The sequence below is a fragment of the Nilaparvata lugens genome, chromosome 2, assembly GCF_014356525.2.
Source record: "Nilaparvata lugens isolate BPH chromosome 2, ASM1435652v1, whole genome shotgun sequence".
NCBI classification, from domain to species: domain Eukaryota; kingdom Metazoa; phylum Arthropoda; class Insecta; order Hemiptera; family Delphacidae; genus Nilaparvata; species Nilaparvata lugens.
This window is the reverse complement of record NC_052505.1, coordinates 8532892-8557485: the sequence shown is the minus strand read 5'-3', so window position 1 is coordinate 8557485 and position 24594 is coordinate 8532892. Positions and strand designations below refer to the sequence as shown.

Genomic DNA, 24594 nt, shown 5'->3' with positions numbered 1-24594 from the left:
ATTTGAGTAGATGGTTATTAGAAATTGGCAGGGATGCTGCAGAGCAACTGATTCAATCCGCCATCTTATTCAGAACTTGATCTCATAGTGAATTTGCCATTTATAATGAGTAGTATAGCCTTTAAGCTACTATTTATTTATTTGTCTGTATATACTAATAACCAGTATGGAATTCCATTGTGTGCAATTTATATTCTTGATTTGCTGATGAATGTTAGTAGATTCAATTACAATAGTTTCAATTATAATATGTACAAAACATGAGAACATAATTTCAATCAACTTGAAAGAACTCACTCTCCATTCAAAGACTCAAGTCTTTGTGGAGAGTATTCACTGTTAAATGAGTAAATGAATTTTATAAATTTGTATTATGTTTTGTGAATAAAAAACTTTTTGATTTGATTAATTTCAACTCTAGCCTAATTGAATTTAGTACAATCAAAATTTCATTCATTTTCAAATAATAGACAAAACCTATTGCTGATGATACCAGAATACGCCATGCATACTTGAATTCAGAAAAAAGTGTTATAATACAAAGCTATCCTTGATAGTGGTTACCTCCAGATAATGGTGATAATAATTGATTTCCCCAAAGAAACTTGAAGATTCTAAAAGGTCAATTCGATATTGCTTGCTATTCTTATCTGGTATTCATTTTCATCCACCATAAAAGTAATTGAATAATTCCAAATACAGAGTGATTTTTCAGTCCAAGAATCTGAGTGATTTTATCAACCCAGTTTCAACCAAGGATAGCTATATACTATTCTTGGTTTCATCAACTTCGTGCGCAAAAACAAAGTTTTGAATTATTAGAAATAAATTACCAAAGATTTGAAATAGAGTAACAGAACTGAAAAACTCACTCTCCAGTAGAAGTAATTTCCAAAATACTAATATTGTGTTTTGTGGTGTTCAAGTTATTCGTTACAGCTCAGTTTTGATTCAACCAATTTGAGAAATATAATGAATACACTACAACAACATATTTTCATATTTTCATTCATGATGTAGAAGCTTCTCAGAACAATACTTCGCCAGTAGTATATCCAGAAAGCAAGAAGAATGCGATAATTCATCTGGCTCCATTTTGAGCTTATAGAAAACTTTATTTAAAGATTAAGCTGTTCATTTGAAATTTGTCCTTCATTGAGCTCGTATAATCCCAAGTAAATGAGAACAATGGAGCTCTGATTAATAATTTCCATAGTCAGAGGGATTTTTCTTTTTCAATCTCTGATAATCGAGGATATTCTCATCACTGAAGACTTCGAAATATTTTTTTTCTCAGTTCTCCAACTGCTATACCTACGGAATGATAATTTTATTTCGGGAATCGCCAGCGATTAAAGTGCGAGAAAATAATTCGTTTTGGAAGATATTATTTTCCGTTTCTTTTAACACAGAATGTTCCGCGTCAATGATTTTTCATGAATTTAAACGCAGAGCTCTCAGCAAAGAAAATCCATCTCCTGTTTCTCTATAATGTCCATTGTTTATCATTATTTCACTGATCTCAATTTTCGAAAAAGAAGAATTTACATGGTTTTGAATACCTTACGTGGTGGATTGAATAGTAAGTGAAGCAGTCAATCTGTGACGTTAAACATGTTATACTCGTGACAAGGTCTTGATATCAACCCACAGATTGAATTTTAGTCAAATCCTTCCCACATATTGAGATTATTGAATTGCGATATTGAGACATGGAATATGCACACGTCTGAGGAGAATATTGAAGACCTTGACACTGGATTTTTAGGTTTGAATGGGAATTCTGTGTAGCTTGGAATCCCCTTTGCGCTGAGAATATGTCTGGATGGAGGCTGGCAGGTGACACGTAATCCGTTCAGCCACCCGAAGCATCTCAACATCCTTCCGCCAGCCATTGTAGTTTGTAAGCTCACCTATCAACATATGAACCTCAACGATGTGTAACAAAATCGATACCAAATTATAGACCGTATTCATAAATACAAGAACCGTATCAGAGAGTCTATGTTTATAGTTGAAAGATATCGGATTTCCTTTGATTACCGATCGTATGTATTGAATGATTTAGGTATATTATACACTCATACACTTAGGATAAGTACACTCATCCAATGTGATTTGTATCTAAGTAAAAATCAATATGAAAAATTATTTCTAAGTAATAATGATTATATAGGATAATATTTTATCCAAGTAAAAATCAATATGAATATTGTGAGGTCTGAGTATGATCAAGTTTTTGCATATCAAACAGCTGTATTGAGGTCCACATTGTAATAGCAGTATTTGATCAATATTTTTGTTGCTATCCTTGTAAATAATTCGACAAAACAGTTAGTACTATCCTTCTATAGCCCCACAACGTTGTCAGATAGTTTTCCAACAATGTCGAACTTGATTGACAAAATATTTTATCTCAATTATTTAAACTTGATTTTGAATCATTGGAGATATAATATTTTATTTACGAATGGAATATAATTGATTATTGAAAATTCTTGTTAAATCATTGAAAATATAATATTTTATCAACGAATGTAATATAGTTGATTATTTTAAACAAGAATAAACAGTTAATATTACATCAGATATACAGGTAATAACTACCCTCTATAGAAGGCAGTGGTAAGACAGAGAGAGAATTGGAAATTTCGTTCTATCTTTCTTCATCCACTGACATTATAATGTGTACCTCACAAGAGTCCATTAGTTGTAATCCAATCACGTGTAAATGTGATTATGAAGAATTAATATAGTTAACAAATTACTCAATACTATTCATGTAATTTACGTAAGAAAGTATGATATTCAAATCACTAGATTTTGAAGTTCTTAATTTGAATAATTAATTCTAAATAGATTTGAAGTGAAACATTTGAGAATTTTTTTCCAAACTTCCCTGATGAATCCAGTCTACATTGAAGTCTTGGAGTCTGAATTGTAAATAGAAGTTTGATTCTGACTCTATAGGTGAGACTTCCCTTTATTATCTTCTTCTCCAGGAGGAATGAGAAGTATAGAAGAGTAGAAGTAAGCGTTTTTCAGATATTTGACCAATAATTACAATGGCACTCAGCTCCTTCATGTTATACTTTACATGGTCTACTCTTTTGATCACTATTCAAACTGCATCCCCCACTCCATACTCGTTGGTAACTTACTGCCTCCGAAACCAGGAGAATAATGTAGGCCTATGGTTATTGATTCAGGCAACTTTCCCTGTTGTTACAGGAAAACAACAATAAAAGTGGGTAAACAACTCATTGATATGTCATAGTACTACTCACCAAAACTCTATCATGATCAGGAGAGGAAGATAATATCAGTTTTGCAAAACCCTTTAAAAATTTTGTTTCCGCACAAGGAGACTTAATAATTATATTTTATTTACTTGTTTACTTGAATAATTCAATTTGGAACTTCCGATGAAATAAGCGAATGGTGCGAATGTATTAGTTGTAACCCCACTTCTAGCACACTACAATGACTGTAAATGCTTTTATGAGCTCTATTATTAATTATATATTGGAAAGTAAATATTTCAGAACGCTTCAAGGAGAGTTTCCAACAGGAAAGTTTGTCTAATGATTAATTTATCCTCTCTCAGCGCATATAATTCATATTACACTGAACTTTGATTATACCTTAGTTGATTATTGAAGATGAAACTCCCGCCTAATAAACATTTATCTACTATAAATTCATAAAAGTGGCAATTGTCGGAAAAGGAACAACATGATTGGACATTAACGTTTTCAACATTGAGAACTTGAAAGCGACACGACTTCACACAATCTGACAACGCTCTCATATTTGATCGACTGGCGCTTCAAATCTCAATCAGAATATAATTTCAATTCCAATATATTCAATTATGAAGTCAAGGAGTAGAGTTCGAACAGCTCTCGACAAAAATTCCATGATGTATGGTACCAAATTGAGATGATTTTTGACTGTTTGGAAATTATATAATTACAATGGAACCAACTTTCATGACATTCTAGGAAAACATCATTGATTGACGTGAATAATCAATGAGAAAATTGTTGTTCAAGTTGCATGAATTTGAATGTGGAATTGGAGTGAAGTACAATAGAGAGTAAAAGAAGAAAAGAAGTACAATAGAGACTGAAGTTAAAAATTGTTTGTTTTATTCTAATCTATATTCTCAGATTTTGATTTGGTGTAGAAAATTGAAATGGACTTAACATATGTATAATATTTGGACAATTTGAAACTAAATTAGGAAATTGAAAAAGATTTGGGCAATAGCCTGTTTTTTCTTTTCCGATCATTGTATTGTTTGTGCTAACCTAATAAATAAATAACTGATAGTAAACTCTCAACTGAGAAGAGTAAACTCTCAATTGAGAGTTTAACCTCATATTAATGTAACGGTAATATCAAGTGGAGCAACTTCTGATGCATCTCTCGGTATGACAATTGTCGTGGTGTTTTAATTACAAGAGGGATCGAAAAAGCTATTAGCAGCTAATAAGGGATGTAGGGGTGGCTGAGACAGCAGTAGTAGCATCAAGTCCTTGTATTCCCGCGTCGATGAAATGAATTTGCGCCGAGGCCGAGAAGGCAGCATTCAGCATAGCAGCAGAAGCAGAAGCAGCAGCTGAACAAAGGACGTCGCGTTTTGTAGCGCCAATCAATTCAGGGGCAAACAATGAGCAAGGGTGACCGGATAAGAAGGGGGATGCTTAGCCCACTTCCAGTGCCTCCAAAATCCTTATCCCCCAATAGACACGGGCAGCGTGCCAGCCACGATGACCGTTAGAAGGGGGCGGAGGAGACCAGAAAATAGTTCCCGAAGAGATTACATCACTGACAAGACCTGATCCAGACATACGCCACTACAACCGGCACCTGACAGTATAAAAACCCTATTAATGTCCAAACGAGTTTACGGTGCACTTATTCTCGCCATTACCAAATCGTCTTCCACCGTTTCTGCTGCTTAAAAGTGGTGCTTTCCTCGAGCCAAGCACCACTTAGCAACGCTTAACGCTCTCTGTTCTCCACTTACTCACCGAGCAACCAATGAAAGTGGACGACATCTAACTTGTCTCCAGTAGGCCTATTGCATAGGCTACCGTGAATAAACAACAGCAATCAATGATGGATAACTCATCCATCATAGACAAATTTCATAAAGGTTTACTAGGATTTGATGATCAGAATTGAGGAATTAAGATATCATCGGCCATGGAACATTCTTGAAACTCACATAACTTCATCCCATGTAAGTGTAGATACATTTGAAATAACTTTTCATCATCAACCATAATTCTCCAAAAATGACACTCAACTTGTCTCGAGTATCGCATACCGCGAATTAACAACACCAATCAATGATGGATCACCATTGACAAATTAATTTAATGAAAGTTTACTGGGAATTGATGATCAGATTTTAGGAATGAGGATGATCGGCCATGGAACATTCTTAAAACTCACATAACTAAATCCCATGTGAGACATGTGATACATTTGAAAAATATCTTTCTCAAAAAAGATTCAAATTTTGCTTCGACTCTGGTGTTGAATTACCATCAAGTTTTCAAGTATAGGCATCCTCAGTATTGAAGGTATATTATATTTTCTATGCTCTTCAATAATTCAATAACATTTCAAGTAGGGGAGAGTTCAAGTTTTCAGAATACCTTAATCGTTGAAAAACACCTAAACCTTGACCTAATTTGCCTTGAGAACAACATTCAACATTCATCTATAGAATTGTATCTTGATATTCTATCAAGTGTATACATCTAATCGATTCCATTAATAGAGCCCAATTATAAAACTATTCTTGAGTTGGGAATGATCAGTATCTATAGCCAATGCAGTTAAACCATCGGAGTGTAGAAAAAACCTCAAATGGACTTGAAAATTTCAATATCAATCACTGACTCACATTTGAGTCACTTTGAAAGGATAATTGAATAATAATAATAATTATTATTATTCATCAACGGAAAATGTCTTCAAGCTAACATGATATCAGAGCATCCTACTCAAGTCATTCAGATGTTCTACTGATTCTGTTTACATTTTCATTAGTCTTCAGGAGTACAGTCTAGGTTTGTTGTTTGTTCAAAAACATTAATAATTATTGTTTTGAATTACAGTATTTTAAGAAAAACTCAAGAAACTACATAAATTCTCTATTGAATCCACTACATTGCAGTATTCATGACTATAGCAATATCACCAACTGGAAAAAAATATTTACTGAAAAAATTTTTTTTTGTCACATCCACATTCATCAAACGTTTATACAGGACTCCAGTTTCATGTTAAAACCAACACATCTTCAGCTGACAAAAATAAAACTTATTTACTTCAATGAGGTAATAAATCCATAATATCAATTCTCATTCAAAAAATTATATCACCGATCATGCTCAGAAATTCTTAATATGTTTCAATTTTCAATAGAAATGTTTGAAAAGACATAAATTCTATTCAAGGTTGAATATTTAATTGAATAAGTAGCAACCTCGTAGCTCTCAAGGGTTCCCAATAAACTATTTAGCCTTCATAGCATTTCCTGGAAATTTTTCAAGGTGGTAAATTATTATTTTCTACGAATTTCAATTCCCAGAAGTTACCGAAGTGTCTTTCGTGGAAAATTATTCAGTCAATTTCACAAATAATAATTTGGGGGAGATACAAAAAAAGGAAACGATTCAGTTACTGGGAAACTAACTCGAATATCAATACGAAAAGTTCACCCTTTTTGCTGTTGCCCTCTCAGTCACGCTCCATTGGAATAACCATTATTCCTCTCTCTCCCTCATTGTTATAACCTGTTAGCATATACGGAAAGATTGTTTGATTCAATCAAAGACTGATTCATACTTCCCTGTTTATTTCCCAGCTGTTATAAAATGTTGATGATATATTCTAATATTAATTACATTATAACTTAATTATTGACGATCTTGGAGCGCGACAAATTGTAGACAATGTTGCGTGTCTAACAGTACAGGTTTACATGTTTATTAATTTATTTATTTACAATGCAAATAACACAAATGCAATAACATTTGCAGATAAAATAATAAGGTAGTCCTTGTGCTATTTTTCTTCCAAATTTATAGGTGACAAAGTCCAAGATAAGGTTAGAATTTCACGTGTACAATCCAGGAAGTATAGAATGTAATGCATTATTAATCTTTACTCTCATATTCATATTCTACACTCTCTGTGTGCTTCCTCTCATCAACGCCATCAGCTTCCAGAACAAACAATGAATGTCACTGAATTTTAGAGCTTTTATAAGCGTGCAATGTGTCCAGATCTAGTGAATGAATAATATTTTGATCGGTTAATCTTTGAGGTGCGACTCCGATTGTGAAGTAAACACAGTTTCCAATAAGAATGTTCAATGATAAAGAATGGATTGGTACGATATATTCATTATTCCACTACGTACGAGACTATGCATAAAAATCGTGAGCACTTATCCCAATTGCATGAGCTAGACTACATTAAATTGCACCCAGGCAACAAAAATACTTTGCTAAATCTGAATAATGCAACAAAGGCTATCATGATATTTGCCCTTTCTAAGCTACATTCCAATATTACGGGATTGTAATATTTTCTTGTTATGTGTAGCCTACATAATATTCTTCGCAATAAGCGCTGAATGATACTGAGAATAACTGGGAACAAAGAACACATTCTAGGGCGGGGTTCATCCCGGTGCGATTTTTTCAAGGATATAAATTGTTGAGGGAATATCGAAAAAATAAATCGCACGGGGGTTCATACAACAAGCGATTAATCAGCAAGGAAGGAATGTAAAGGGAAAGAATGAGTAATTATTTCTGAATTCATAATTTGCTGAATGAGGAGCATGGATTTCATTTATAGATAATGCTGTCAATTTATAATGAATTTCGGAGAAAACCCGCTAGTAATTCATCACTAGGGCAGCACTCGAGCTGATTTTTCCTGTTTTGAGACGCTGAAAATCGCGTCGGTATAAATAAACAATTTTTATCGCCTCCCTCTAATTTGCATGTATTTGTCTGTGCATATCGCGCGAGTGTTAACACCAGGTAGAAATTGCCTGGAAAAATCAATCCTGTGTGAACCCCACCCAACAAGGAAACTGCGGTAACTCGGTTCCGCTTGTTATAAACCAGGTTCGAGCGTGACTAATATTTTGTTGACTTGTTGTATGAGGGTATAACATGGCGGCAAAGCTCAATTCAGTGAAGTTGATAGTTTGTATTATGTTCCACTACTGTTTTAAACTCGGAGCTCGGATCAAATTCAACAACAGATATTCCCATACAATCCGAATAGATGCTATCTCCAAGTAATTTGATCGATCATGGTGAAAATCCAGAGATATCAACTTCTAGACTCTGAAACTCAGAACTCGAATTCAAACTTATCATACTCAGTCGCTAGTTATTCTGTAAATGACTGATACCATACATACAGTACAGTACGGAAGAGTTTTGATTTTGAGAGTCTGAGAATTATTGAACCTATTAAAAGGCATTTCGGATGAGAAATATAAAGTACAATCAATAAAAATGATGATGACGTTTGATAGAATACATCAACTCAGTAGATATACAGCTCAATAAACGGTCTTCTCAGTGTCTTCCAATTAATAATAAATTAAAAATGGGTGATAGGTAATGAATAATAATGAATATTAATTTATTATATTAATTTATTATATTAATTTATTATCAATAATCAAATAATAATGATTTGTGAAAAAGAATGAATTGTGGTGATCAAAGTTGTGAATAGGTTCAGCAGATGTGTTAAATGACAATAAAATTATATTTATTTATTTATTAAGAAATCTGAAACTGGGTGAATGCATAATAATAATCGGAAACGGGTTGCTGATATTATACATTTTTGAAATGATAAATTGTTGCTGATGACTGACAATCTTGAGAATTTGAAAAGTCTCGGAAGTGAGAAACTTACATTTGTCATCAGAGCTTTATATTCTCTAAATCGCTTTTATCCATCTATATTATAAAAGCGAAATGGCACTCACTCACTGACTGACTGACTGATTGACTCACTCACTCACTCGCAGAACTAAAAATCTACCGGACCAAAAACGTTCAAATTTGGTAGGTATGTTCAGTTGACCCTTTAGAGGTACATTAAGAAATCTTTTGGCGATATTTCAACTCTAAGGGTGGTTTTTAAGGGTTTAAAGTTCGTCTTTTAGCATGTATATTCTTCTTATTCCAATATCTTAAAATATTATAATTGAAATGTCCATACCATATGTTAATATAGAACTATAATCTAGAGAGATTACCTCTTCGAAAAAATTGTTCTGGTAACTAAATTAAAAATTTTGTCAGGTTGGCATTAAGTTGAGTTGACTTTGTTAGGTTGGCACCAAGTTGAAGATTGAAATGTACCTCCTAAATACCAATAATTCATCCAGTACCTCCTAAATATCTGTTTAGGAGTTCCTGATTTATCGCGGAAAAATTAATTGAGTACTGCTACTTCAATCAGAGCTATTCCTGGGAATATTATATTACTATCCGTCAGGCTCGCTTCGCTCGCCATATCCATTTAGCCAGACGTTTAGTCTGGACCCCCGACTGGATCGTCCTAACATATGATGGAAAAAAATATGACATAACATTTCAAATTTGGTAGGTGTGTTCAGTTGGCCCTTTAGAGGCGCAATAAGAACGGATTTGGAAAAATTTCCAAAGATACGCCCAAAATCTGCGTTTTTTAGCGTTTTCTCAGCTTTATCGAGAATAAATATACAGAAAATGTTCAAATTTACTATAGAAGCTTAGCTGGGGTGCAATAATGTTGTGTTAGAAGGAATTTGAAATAACGCCAAAGATACGCCCAAAATTAGCGTTTTCTCAGCTTTTCTGCGTTTCTTCACCTTTTTCAATAATTGATGGAAATATATTTAAAAAAAATCAGTACACAGGTTTAGCTGAGGTGAAAGAATTTTGTTCGCCAAAGATACGCCGATATAGTAACAGGTGTTTTTCGAGATCAAATTGACATAATACGTTCAAATTCGGTACAGAGGTTCCGCTGATCTCATTTTTGGACGATCCAGTCGGGGGTCCAGGGGGCGGAGCCCCCTGGCTAGACGGATATGGTGAGCGAAGCGAGCCTGACGGCTAGTTAACGTATATGATGGTTCATGTAATTTTTCTTGTATTCCTTGATTTGCTTGCCTACGAAATGGGTTTGATAATATTTGCACTCACTCTTCATTTTGAAGTGAGCTACTCAAGCGCGTTTCATCACGAGAATGTATATCGTTAAGCTACCACAGGTTGACCTTTTCGCAGACTGCAAAAATAAGGTCGAGACATTATACTTTCGAAGTAATTAATTCGAATTAACGGCGAACAGCTCTGCAACAAGCGTGACACTATGGGGTGGAGAGAAAAAGAGACCAACAACAAATGTTGTAGATAAAGAGTATAGTGTGGCAGTCAAGACTGAGAAAGAGGTAATTAGGCGACCACAGAAATAATCTGTGAGGGTCGTGTGCAGAAAGCAAAGTACCAAGTACTAAGCGTAAAGTTGAACTGTTGAAAGAAGTTGTTTGAATAATTTTTTTGAGAATGGTCTCGCATTGCTTAGTTTCTATTCATGCTCTCTCCACATCTAAGAGTAGTTTGAGTTAGTCCTTACTAACATAAACTAGTCCTTAGTTAACATATACTAACATATACTTAGCTAACATATACTAGTCCTTACATAAGCATAAACAAAAGCATGAAATATTATAATGATGACTTATGTCATGGAGAAATGATGGCATAAGCTATCTTATGCTGTTTTTCTGCTATTACTCTCTCTCTCTCTCTCTCTCTCTCTCTCTCTCTCTCTCTCTCTCTCTCTCTCTCTCTCTCTTGGTGGAGAGTTAGAGGGAAGGATATTTTGAATATTCTTTCCGAAGAATGGACATTGATATGTCCAAAGCTTCGCCAAATAATGTAGATGCATAACAATATTATCTTTAATTATTACAAATTGCTTTTTTCGTATCATATACAGTTCAATAATTATTTTCTTAGTCCACGGTATATTATGTAAATTCATCCATAACTTTGCTGTATTGTAAGCTATTTTATATAAGTGTATAAGCCAGTATATATTGTAATCTACATAAATAAAGTACTCAATCAATCAATCTCTCTCTCTCTCTCTCATTCTATCTTTCAAGCATTATGCTATTTTTTCATTGCTTATATGATGTGAAAGAGCGGGTCAAAATAGGAAAAGAAACTCACACTGAATTTATATTACTAGTCTATATCATACTCTTTTAATAGGAGAAGAAACATATCAGTTACACTGAAAATTATAATTTTTCTTCTTATTCAAAGTTCAATAATCATTTCGTAGCCTATTTGTACTCTTTTCAGCTAGTTCAATAACACATTTTATGGTATTTAGGTGAAAATTGTAGAATTTAAGAGGAATTGGTGTTGAATGTCAAATCTCTCAGGAAAATCGGTTAGCATAGGTACTTTTAGAGTTGATTTACTGGATCTTTCTCAAGTAATTGATATTCCAGAACTCGAAACTGACCTGGTAATTGATATACCAAAACTCAAAACTGACATAGTAATTGATATACCAGAACTCAAAACTGACCTAGTAATATTGATATACCAGAACTCAAAACTGACATAGTAATTGATATACCAGAACACAAAACTGACCTGGTAATATTGATATACCAGAACTCAAAACTGACCTAGTAATTGATATACCAGAACTCAAAACTGACCAAATAATTGATATACCAGAACTCAAAACGGAGGATTCACTCCATATAATATGTGACTGTAATCTTACAACTTCTATACTATCATCTTATTTCCTATGTATAAGTGGAAAAATGTAGGATCGCTGAACATGAAAACATTTTCTGTAAAAAAATGCAATTACTTGTGTGATCTCGTAAATGTGATGGAATGCATTACTTGTTTGTAAGGAGATTAACTACATCGATTTAGTTCAATACAATCAATTCATCGTGATTCAATTTGTGCCATGAACTGGAAAAGTCTTGGTTACTTTTACTCAAGTTGCACTGAAATAGACTATTCTTCTGATGAAGTGAGGGTTGTTGTGATAAATATTTGAAAAAATGATGTATCATAGATGTGCTGATGTGCTGAAATACAGATGTGCTGAAATACAGATGTTCTATAGACTAACATGAATAATCATATCTGCTCTCCGTTCATGCTGTTCATTTCATTACAATTAAAAAAATCTGGTGTGGCACACTCACACAACTTTCCTTGCAGTTATGAGAACTGATCACCTGACGCTAGTGTTCACGCGCATTCCAAGTCTACTTATAAACAAAGATCAGAGCCACCTGGTGACAGGACAATAACACTGGATACACATGAGATCTGCTATCTTCTCATAGTGAATCATTTAATAGAATCAACAGTTTGCAATTGGATGATCACATTTTCTCGAATTTCGAGCTTATTTTCAATTTTAGGTGAAAATGTTACTGGACATTAATTGTAGAGATTTTCATGCTCAATCTTTTCCACTCGAATTTTTTTGTTCAGATTGTATCTGAAGTCTGATAATTGAGAATCTATAATCATACTTTGCATAGTTGGGGCGGAGCTCCTGAAATTTTCACAGGTATGGGACTTGTGGCAGTTGATAGAGCTTATCAATGGACTATTCTAGGTATGAATTTAATCAAAATCGTTGGAGCCGTTTTCGAGAAAATCACTAAAAACCCTGTTTTTGACAACATTTTCGCCATTTCAGTCGCCATCTTGAATTGCATTTGAATTTGCAATTGTTCGTGTTGGATCCTTATAGTGTAAGGACCTTAAGTTCCAAATTTCAAGTCATTCCGTTGATTGGGAGATGAGATATCGTGTAAACAGACACACATACACTCATACACACACACACACACACACACACACACACACACACATACAGACCAATACCCAAAAACCACATTTTTGGACTCAGGGGACCTTGAAACGTATAGAAATTTAGAAATTAGGGTACCTTAATTTTTTTTCGGAAAGCTATACTTTCCTTACCTATGGTAATAGGGCAAGGAAAGTAAATAATAATCTATTGTGTTAATCCCAATGAAAAAAAAACTTGAAAATTCCATTACTTTGGTTCCATGAATTCTTATTATTGATGGTGACAATCAGCAGAGCATCATATAATGTGATATTTACAGGAAAAGAAAAGAGGTCTTCCTGGCATCTTTTTTCTGTTATGAGAAGAAAGACGGTACTCTCAAGAGGAATAATCAGGCAAGTGCAAGATGAAGCAATGTTATGGTATACAATGGAAATCAAACCTCTGAGGTGTTCGGCCCCATTTGTTGAGGACAAGGCGACACCAGTGCAGGCACTGCCACAGCAGAAAAGTAATTTGAACTCTCACAAAAATGCAAATCGAATGAATGAAGGTGGGAAAATAAGATGTTTGGAGCTTTCAGCATTGCAGCAGAGGGAAACACGAGTGTATCACTCATCAGAATATTCAGTCACAAAATTCTTTTCCTCGATTTTTCCAAGTGCAAAGTATAAGCATGGAGTTGTACTATTCTGATGAAAACTAAGTATCATACTACGATCTCCCTCTTGCGAACATTTTGTATTGGAATGGTGAGAAATTCATCCACAAATTTATTGATATCCTGCAGAAGATTCATGTCGAAAAAAGTTTCTAAGAAACATCATCTGGCGAGTAATGGAGTGCTCTTATTAAATAAAATTGATATCAATAAATAATCAGCTAATCTAAGAGTGGAATTTGTCCTCGTTCAATAAATTTATGATTCAGATATAAATATGAAGACCAAGATTAAAATTTGCGGTCATTTGTCACATATTTCAAATGTGACAAACCTATGTGATGCCTATAAATTCTAGCTTTGAATCCGGTTTACTCAATCAGAATCAATCTGCTCTCTACAATGCTCTATTACATTATTATGTTGGTTTTGAATTCAATTTATCTTTCTCAAATGAGGGAATATAATTGATATATTCTGATTGTTGTATAGAATTTTCATGGATCGATTGAAAACTGGAAACAGTTTGAATAAAATTGAAATATAACTATACTGAATCGCGGGGTGTTACATAGACCAATTGAAAATGCAATGCAATGTGTACTCGATCCGAATCATATTTATACGAGTGTGATTGTAAGAAAATAAACTTATTATTCAATAATTAATTGCAAATAGTATATGTCTCTATATCTTTATATGAGAATATGTTACAAAAGCCATATCTGGCTTTTCTCTCTGAAAATATGTCTCTCTGAATTTGTTATTTGTATATGTCTCTCTGAAAATATGTTACAAAAGCCATAATCTGGAATCAGTTCAATTTCATTGCGTATAAATAATTGAAATTGATCAAATTAATGGATTTATTGTCCCTGCTCAAAGGTATTATTTATTTGTCCTATGTTGTAGGTTATGATCTCATTACATTGTGTGCGACGTAAACTGATAATAGAGGTTGATGATAAGAGCGAACGGTTCATGAGTTTGAATCATTCTCTTCATTCACGGATTGGAGAAAAAATAATTAGAAGTGATGATTTCTATCAGTGGAGAACCTTGTTTGCACAGATCGTATCAGTCTTCCAATTCGAGCGTGGGCTGATGGGCAATTTGTAGAACTGACGTGACAGTGGTGTAGCGTTCAGCCGAGAGACCGATTAGGAGATATTCACAGACATCCGATAAATACGAGAATCGAACTCTGTTTGTTGAACTGGAAACATTTCGTTCATCTGCACTTTGTCACAAAAAAGCCGAAGGCTTCGAGATTTAATTATTTGTTTGTTAGTCGTAGCCTGTTAACTGGACTGTGGAGTATGGAGGACTCTCAACAGCGAACAACAATCAATCTTATCAGTCCACTCCACTGAGAGCAAATAAAATAGCCGGTGATACGAGTAGAGAGAGACTGTTGAGTGAGTCGTGTAACATTATATACGGTGCCCTGTAAGAGCTGGATATTGGTGTGCATTTACAAGTTTTAGCGATAGATGCCTGCTGTGAATATCTATTACTCATGTCCTGCTGTGTCACTCTACAACACTTGTCCCACTCAATCCGATCACATTCCCATCACACCTTTTCAATACCCAATTGGAAAACTCGCGCCTTTATCTTGGTATGCAAGATTTTATCAACTATTTCTATTTCAATCTTCAAAAATGTTATCCATGTAATTATCAAAAATAAATAACCGTAATATTCGTTCCTATACTCCCTACTCTCTGAACATAATTCTTTGACTATAGAAGGTTTATCAAAAATTGAGAAGCGAATAGACCCATTGCTTTTCATGAGATTCCCCTGATTATTATAGGTCTCATGATAATAGCTCAAGTTCTTGATAGTTTGTTTTAGACTTTGTTTGTGTCGCAGAATAAGAAACGATGTGAATATTCACCTAGAGGTTGTAAATACATCAACTCTAAGAAATTGCCTATCTATCGAACTGGTAGAATAGCTTCACTAAATCTGTATATGTGAATAGTTGAAATGAAGTGATGGAAAATATAGTTGAAAGACACTCAATTTGAAATGAAACATGTCATGATTCAAAGGAACAATTCCTCACTTGAACTTCTCTAGGATTCGTGGGGTGATAAGATTAATGCCAGAGGAACGAAAAATTATTGTTATATCATGTAATGGATAGTTGGTTGAATTGTAATGACATAAATTGATATTGCTAATGGTGAAAAGTTTACGATAAACATTCTCAACTTCAAAGAATTTTTTTCATTTATTTGACAAATGACTGATTAATATATTCTTGATATGATTAATATGTTCTTATTGACACATCTCAATATATTTGTTATCAAAATTGGAGATGAACAACAGGTACTGTACTGATAAAATTCATCAAGAATACTCATAGGCTTATTTTAATTTTCAACTTGCAATAAAAATATAACTATTGGAGTTTTTTATACCATTGCGGGTATTGAAACTTATTTTAAACTATAAAAGTTTAGCCTAAGATTTTACCTCAGTAAAAGTTGTATAGTTTACAAAAGAAACAAAGGATTTCGCTCTCCACGAGGTGAATCAAGCCGGAATTTTGGAATTTTATTGGGGTGGGTTGAAATTGAAATTGATCGTACGATCCACACATGTTTTGGGATAAAGAAGAAATAGTAAACAGTTATAGTGAAGGAAAGTTATAGTTGACTTCTCCGAACAAAATTTTTAAAAATGTTCCGTAATTGAAATCCATTAATAATATTTGAGTTTTTGTTTTTTGATATGAATATTTAAATTGCTCAGTATATTATCTAGAAGTCATCAATTGACAATAGAAGAACTCAATCAATACCGGTAAAATTTTACGGTTTTAAAAAATGTTGTCCCAATATAAACCGGGTAAGTAACTATAAACTTAAATAATAATAGTTAGTACCTTTTTCATAATATTATTTTGATAAGCATTGCTCTGATGAGGTATATTACTAAATTCGGCTAAAGTGCACGTCCTGTGCCAACATACCTGTCATCAAATTTTTGGTTGGGATCGATTTAATATGTTATTTTGAGCACTAAATCACAAAAATTAAACGGCGCTCACTATTGTTTTTAAAATAAACTAAGTTCAAAGTAGCAGAACTTTACATGCATTTAACCTATAAGTAGCAACCATAAGTAGCTAAGGTTAGGAAAAGCTTTAGGTTAGGAAAAGCTTTATGTTAGGAAAGCTTAGGTTAGGAAAGCTTAGGTTAGGAAAAGCTTAGGTTAGGAAAAGCTTTGGGTTAGGAAAACTCAGATTAGGAATATCATAATTTGATGATTTCAATAATCAAAATGGCTGCTACTCATAGGTTAAACTTTATAGGTGCTACTTTGAACTTAGTTTATTTAAAAAACAATAGTGAGCGCCGTTTAATTTTTGTGATTTTGTGCTCAAAATAACATACTAAATCGATCCCAACAAAAAATTTGATAATAGGTATGTTGGCACTGGGCGTGCACTTACACCCTAAATTCAATGACAACATTGTCCTGACCTACTTCTTACTCACAATAATTTTTCGAAATTGAGGTTTGCAAAGTAGTGAATTAGCTGAGTAAATAAAATAGATGAACTTATTTCTAATTTCATTATATTTGAATCTTGAACAGCTCTAAATGCATGCATGCAATTATTCAGTTCAAACTCATGGTATAAGAAATGTTTGATAGAATTATCCATTTTCCAAGAATGGACAAATATTGATTGAAATGCTAGTGTCTTGACTCTCAACTGAATTATCAATAAAGACTGTTTGACTGTTCACGTATTATTGTATATTACGTATTATTGTATTATTGTATCATATTTCTCCATTCTGCATCAGGGATGGATGGAGAGGAGTTCAGATTGCGAGCAAAAGAAGTGATAGACTACATGGTACATTACCGAGATACAGCTTTTAAACGACCAGTGATTGAATTGAATATACTGAAGTCTAAAGTTGCCGACTTGAATAAATTCATACCTCTTACAGTACCAACGCACGGTCAAGATTCATTCAAAGATGTGCTGAAAGATTTAGACGAATTTATAGTACCAAGGGTGAGTGTTTTCAAGTGAACATTTAGTAGGCTACATATGCGCTCCAAGTATTTCCTACCTACAAAAATCAAACCAACTCAAAATAATTCATTTCTCCAAAAAATCGCAATGACCCACTTGAACCTTCTGCTTGTACATGGGTGAATTGATGAGATCATCAAGCGTGCATACCTACCGACGGGATTTCTCAATTTATTCACATCCTTATTTTTATTTTTGGTTCCGTGTCGGTGTGCGTAGAGATAAAAGACGATAAATCACGCTCTTGCCTATCAATCAGATACGTAAACAGTGCAAGTGCAAGCCTTTGCTTTATACTAACACATTTATATACGTTTATACTTTTTTCATTCTTGTGAATGATTGCTGAATATCTCCATCAGTACAAGAGGGTGCTCAAGAAATAATTCAATTTGGCCAGGATGCTGTTCTAGAACAGTTTGATATCAGTAAAGCTGGGCCCACGCTTGGCAATTGCTTGGCAAATTTTATAATGTTGGGATTTGAACAATATTTTCTCTATCACATCAACAGCTGACACGTTGTTTGTCCCCCCTTAGTCCCTTGGCAACTTATACAATATTATAATTCAAACATGCTCGTAAAGTAAATCGTAAAGTGTAGAATGAGCTCAAAAAGCTTATCAATCGGGTGCGATTTCTAGGTTTCTACAGAATCTTATTAACTGTTTGACTTTTATAGTTGGCATTACTTGACGGTTACAAGTCAGTGAGTGGATTAAGGCTCTTGGGAATGTCAGTGTAATATACAAACATACCATGCTATGTGTCTATAGTCTCACAATATAATACTGTAATCAATATTATGATGTACCTTCTGGGACAGGAGCCAGGTGATCTAATAATTTTTGATTTAGCCACTATTTGTCTATTCACTTCCAACCAATGGTTTATTTATCTTCATTGGAATACAATTTATAAACTGGTTATGAAGTTTTTTGGAGGGAACAAATTGCATACCAAAACACTGTAGCAAATCTGTGATCAGTCAGTTACCAGAAAGTCAGTTAATAAAATTAGCAATATTATGATATTTGACATTCAATTTGAAATTTTTTGAAAGATCCAAATATTTTTATTATTAGCATTGGAAAGGAATTGAAGCTATTCTCCATATATGGAGTAGGCTACAATATAAAACTGAACAATACAGATAGCCTTTAAAAATTCAAGCCGACATAAACTGCACCAGAAAGTAGCGATGCACTGGCCGTTATATGCTCGGATGATAACGCTCAGCAAGCTATTGTGAGCTATTCCTATATGGTTAAGATCTCAAGTAATTAATTAACAATGATTTCCTAACCCTTGATCAGTTGAAGAACAGCATTCGACACCCTTCTGCCAAACCCATGTCAAAACACACTGGTTCATAAATTATACTATTATTTGAATGATATACGTCTGGATGAAAAAACAAACATAATTCTATTACTCTGACTAATTTATTTCGAATTTGTATCATTGTCACAAGAACAATTTGAAATGTTCATATTATTCTTATCTTGTGTTGTGCTGAACCTCTCACGTTGCTACCAATTTGAAGGCATGAACGAATTCTATCAATACGTTTTCATGAATGACGGGTTCTACAGATCCATCAAATACTGTTAGAACTACTAGAACACTACTATATAGAACTACTATTTCAAAGAATGATTCACAGTCCAGGTTGAATAGTTAAGCGTTATGGGAAGGGTTTTGATGATATAATTCATGATAGCTTACTTTTTGGTTTTTATTTTCCCCTAAGTATCCAGAAGATGTTTCACTGTAAGATTCATATTCCTTTGTACTTGATGTCTCTCCATTTATTCCAGCCAAATAGTTGTTTTCCAAGAAACAGCCCCGTTGCGAGAAATATGCGAGAAATTTGTGATATTTCCCCCATTTTCACAGTTTCACATATTCAAAGTTCCGTATCTTTCGAAACTTCAGATAAATATTTTAAAAAGTAGTCGAGGTTGTAGAGAATTTTCTCCTCTTTTCACTGCCTTGAATCATATTACTAAATACAATACCGTTCTCAGCCAATTGAAAAAATGATGATTTTTTTTCTCATTTTTCTTGCAATTTTACTGTTATTCAAGAGTCTCTCAAACAAGTACAATAGATGATAGCTGAGTTGCCTTAAATCTATCTTGCATTAATTTTTATTATAGAAAAACTGTCGAGACTGAAAATGAGAAAAATATCGCATATTTCTTGATTTTTGGGAACAAAACGATTACACTTTTACAAAAATCATTCACCTCACATGAAATAGGAGATTCTGTTCATAAAATCAAGACCAAGTGCCATTTTTTATCATTCCGGGTTACCGAAATACACAGTTTTGAATATAGAAATTGACCATTTTTTTGTGTATGGAAATATGCGCCAAAATATGCTCAAGGAGGAATTATCTATTTTTGAACAAATTTCAGTTATGAAACATGATTTTGAACCTCCTTGACGAGCTGAGAAGAATGAGCTGTAGTACGAGGAGATCTGATCAAGCTATCAAAGGTTATATGACTGTGTTTGGAGCTTTGATTCTTGACATATCCTTATGCGTGCCCCCACCACTAGGAAATACTGAAATTAAGTGTATCTAACGGGTGATTCTCATTGAACACAACCCTTATAAGATGATTTCAGCTAAAATATGTTTCTTTTTTGTTGGGAAGGCCTTGAAAAGTTATTATAATGGGAACTTGTATTTTGGCTGTAGGACATGATTCCCAATTTTTGAGTGTATTCCCCCTCCCACCACTAAGCAATTCGGAAATTCCTAAGGATTCCTGTTCAGAATTAATTGTTCTTCCACGTGATGTGTGATTCTTTCATCATTACTGGAAAAAGATCCAAGTTGTATAGGGTAGAAGAGGTAAGTTTGCATAATTTCGAAAACTCCTTAATAAATACCCCTTTTTTAAAAATTCGTAGCTCCGGAACCAAAAATGGTAGAGTCCTGCACAACTACTCCATCTTCAATATTGTAGAGAATGCTTTCTCTTAAAAAATCAAGGTTATAAAGATTGAATGGAAAAATTGAAAAAGTCCGAAATGTTGGGGGTTTTGGGGGCGTGTCAGCCAATTTCAGATTCTATTTTCAGCGCCCAAAAATACATATAGAACCGTCAAGAAAAACTCTTTCGGGTCTGTTTCCTGAAAAATGACTATTTGACTGGACTAAATTACTTGAACTACTTTATTGTAACTATCAAATGCAATTTTCCATTCCAGTTGTTATCATGGGATCATCCACATTTTTTTGGATACTTTCCTGCAGGCAACACCTACCCAACAATCTTAGCTGATATGTTGTCAGACATTTACAATAACATTGGATTCTCTTGGTCGTCCGGACCAGCTCTCACTGAATTGGAGATGATCATGATGGATTGGTGGGGTGAGTAGAATTATTTAAAACTAGCTGGCCCGGCGAACTTCGTATCGCCAAATAGTTACTACATCTCATGACAAACTTTAGCTGGATGCACAACAAGAGGAGGCGCGATGCGGCATTTTGCATCCAGGTGCTTCTTGCTTATTGGTTTGAATGGAAGAACTCACACAATCATAATGAATCGGGCATGGCGTGGAACGGTGTGATGAGGCAATCTCCATAAGATCAACATTTTGTATCACCAAACCGCGCCTCCTCAGGTGTGCTTAGCCTTAGCTTAACCTGATTCACTATATTTTTATGAAAATTATCCAACAATCAGTATTTACATTCATATCTCAATATGGACTTCCTATGTGCTTAGTTAGTTGTGCAGCAGTTTGTATTTTCAGATAACCTATAGTTGAATGCAGCTCGTTGGGAAATTGAATGGTATATCTCCTTGCTGCTGATTTTCCCGACTATATTCTCGATTTACAGAATTTCGAGTTCTAAGATCCAAGTTTGGACGTCGTTCGTAATGCGGCATTATTATTAGAATTAGAATTTCGTGAATCACTAGAAAGAAAATAGGGAAACAGATCTACCGGCGGCTGTTGGATGACGCAATGATTATAACAGCTGATTTTCATTTCTGTGTGTGGCCAGCTCACAAATCTTCTCCCACATGTAAACTTTGAAGGATCGAAGAAAAGAGTCCTGAAGTCGGATCATGAATTTGATAGGATCATAAACCTGCTCCTGAACATAACAAACACAACTAAAAAAATAATCAAATTCGGTGCACACATGAAAAAGTTATTGAATGTCAAAATTTGAGGCTCGATTTTTATTTATATAGATAGATCTATGGTCAAACTAATGGTTAAGTTTGAGTGCCGCCGAACGGGCGATCAAATTATTTGAACACGGTCAAAAGACTGGTTCGATCAATCTCCTTACTTGTTTGTAGGTTACCATATGTTTTTGACGCAATGAAAAATTTCAAAGTTTTTAGTGCGATTGAATTCAGATGTAGTAAGTTATTTATCAGGTTTGTTCACGGAATCTTCTTATTGGTAAATTATTATAGGTAGTATAGAGAAAAATCAGTACTGTAATTACAGAAAAAAGTACAGTAATCTGAATTTTTTACGGCCGGACGGTAAAGTAAAAAGAGCATTCAGCGCAAATTACCCTCTTAATATGAGCAGCGAAACTGATATTAAGTATCATGGGGTGTTACTATAATTATTATTATCACTATATTACAGAATTTAATTTGGATTTTCGTTTAATAATAATTATTAATTCATTAGCATTTGAAAAATTGCAATGTCTCAGTAATTCCCAACCATAGAAATCAGATATAGGCCTAGCCAATAGCAAGCCAGCAAACATGATGGCCAACTTCAGAAAAGTACAGCTACTAGAGTTGACCATGTTCAGATTTGACCGAAGGAGTTTTGATCAATCCCGAGGTTGGGTGGAACAGTTGTATGTTTGAACGAGTGATCAAATTTTGACTATGGTCTAATTGACCATGGCTAAGCTATATTTGATCAAGGCTGGTGAAACGAGGTATAAGTATTTGAATTGATCTAATGCCTCGAGAATGGATGGATTAGATAAGTAATAAACTTAGTCATTGGCCATCGATTGACATGATTATTGCCAGTGATTGGATTGAATCATAACCATTTTCCATTTTTAATTTCTTATACACTACATAATATATAATGATGACTTGTACTCTTAGGAATTACTGAGGGAAAATTACGGAATTATCGTTCAATAAGTATGAAAAATGATTAAAAATAAATTTATTTTGATGAAAAATGTTTACAATCAAAAACTCTCAGGACAAAAAAATGGAAAATTCTATTATATTGTTGTAAAATATTTTAAAAATTATAAAGTAGGCTATAACAAAATTCAAATATTAGTCCATGGACCATTAGTCCATGATATCAGACTGAGAATACTATCAACTTCTCTTATTTTCATGAGGAGGGTAATGAAGAGTCGGATTCTGAAGGGTTCTGAAGAATAAAATATTCGTAGAATTGAGCTGGGAAATAAGAAGCGGAGATCAATAATCCAAGAGCTTTTTCCTGCTGCCAAAAAAGCTAATTCAAAACTATATACTGCTAATTATGTTCAGTCGTTCTAATATTATTACTATTGAGTGTATTCAATATTCCCGTATTCAGTGATGATTCCGAGACCAGGGGCCATAATTATACTACCACTACGTTTAACGCTAAACCACCTTGACTTGTAGATATGGTTGCAATTATCATAATGTGTTTCATACGGGATTTGAACGAAAAGCTGACATTTATCGGTTTAAACCATCTGCATACAGGCTTTAAATACATCAGCATCAGAAATCACTAGTGTTCATTAATCATATTAACCTTCCGGGACGCGCGCGTATTTTGTAACACGAGGACGCGCGCGTTGTACTTTATACAACACTTGGTTCCTTCATTAAAATAGCTACTATATCAATTTATATGTGCAACTTTTACCATTATTTTCATCACAAAACTATTTTTGAATGTTGGTATGATATTTTTAGTATGTTTTGGATTTTTAATATTAAAGGGAACTAAAAAAAATAATGGTTATGTTAGAAAACTTTTAAAACACATAGTAAAAACTCTCGTACAGAAACATACCTCTCATTCAATGTTTGACGTTCTTTTTTATTTCTCAATTTTTGTTTGTTCAGGCCACTTCAGTTCTATTCGATTGTAAACAATCTCGCTCTCTTTTGAATTGAGGTGCTAAAGATACAATATGCTGGTTAGTGCAATATGAAATCTCATCAATCATATCAAGGCTGATAACTGATAAAAATGCTTCAATTTCATCTTTTGCATCTTAGCCACCTTCTTCGTACCAGGGAGAATTTTTATGATATTTTTATTCTTAGTCTTGCTGGTTGTTGCTACTTCAGACGTACACCAGATTGTTTCACCATCCTTCCCAAGAATAAACTCAATATCATCATGTTCGGGAGAATTTTCATCAACGAAATTACTGGTTTCTAATTCACTTCCTTTGTCTCCTTCTACTTCACTATCATCCGAAAATTCGTTGTAATCTATCACTTTCTCACTGTCATCTGAAAAGTCAATGTTTTGCTCATCTTCTGAACTACTTTCATCGAGGAGTCGGTCTATTCCACTTGTTCTAAGAACATCTGACATCACGAAAATTGTCAAAACTGTTTATTATTAACAAATCTAATAATAACTCATCTGAAACTAACGGTCAAATCACACTCACTTTTGAAAAATGGATCACTAGACTTCAAACTTTACACTAAGCTAGGACGCGCGCGATGTAAAAAGTACAACATTTCTGACACCGGTCTCTTTAACACTGAATAGGGTATGACCAGTGTTTGATAGTAATGCAATATTTCGTCCATTGGCGGAGCTAGATCTCGCGGAAGAATACTTAAAGTTTACCAACCACACGGATGTGAATTTCTCAATTAAAATGAAAAACTTTCTGACTGTTGTACTTTTTACAACGGCGCGCGTCCCGGAAG

The 24594-nt window shown here is 34.0% G+C and overlaps 1 protein-coding gene across 1 annotated transcript; it reads left to right on the top strand.

The window, feature by feature from the left end:
- The first annotated feature begins 16226 nt into the window (after positions 1–16226).
- Positions 16227–21094, top strand: LOC120349779 (aromatic-L-amino-acid decarboxylase-like). Its single transcript, XM_039420481.1, has 3 exons — positions 16227–16453; positions 17422–17639; positions 20888–21094. The coding sequence occupies exons 1-3, from the start codon at positions 16432–16434 to the stop codon at positions 21059–21061; spliced, it is 414 nt and encodes a 137-aa protein (XP_039276415.1). The 5' UTR covers positions 16227–16431; the 3' UTR covers positions 21062–21094.
- The last annotated feature ends 3500 nt before the right edge of the window (positions 21095–24594 follow it).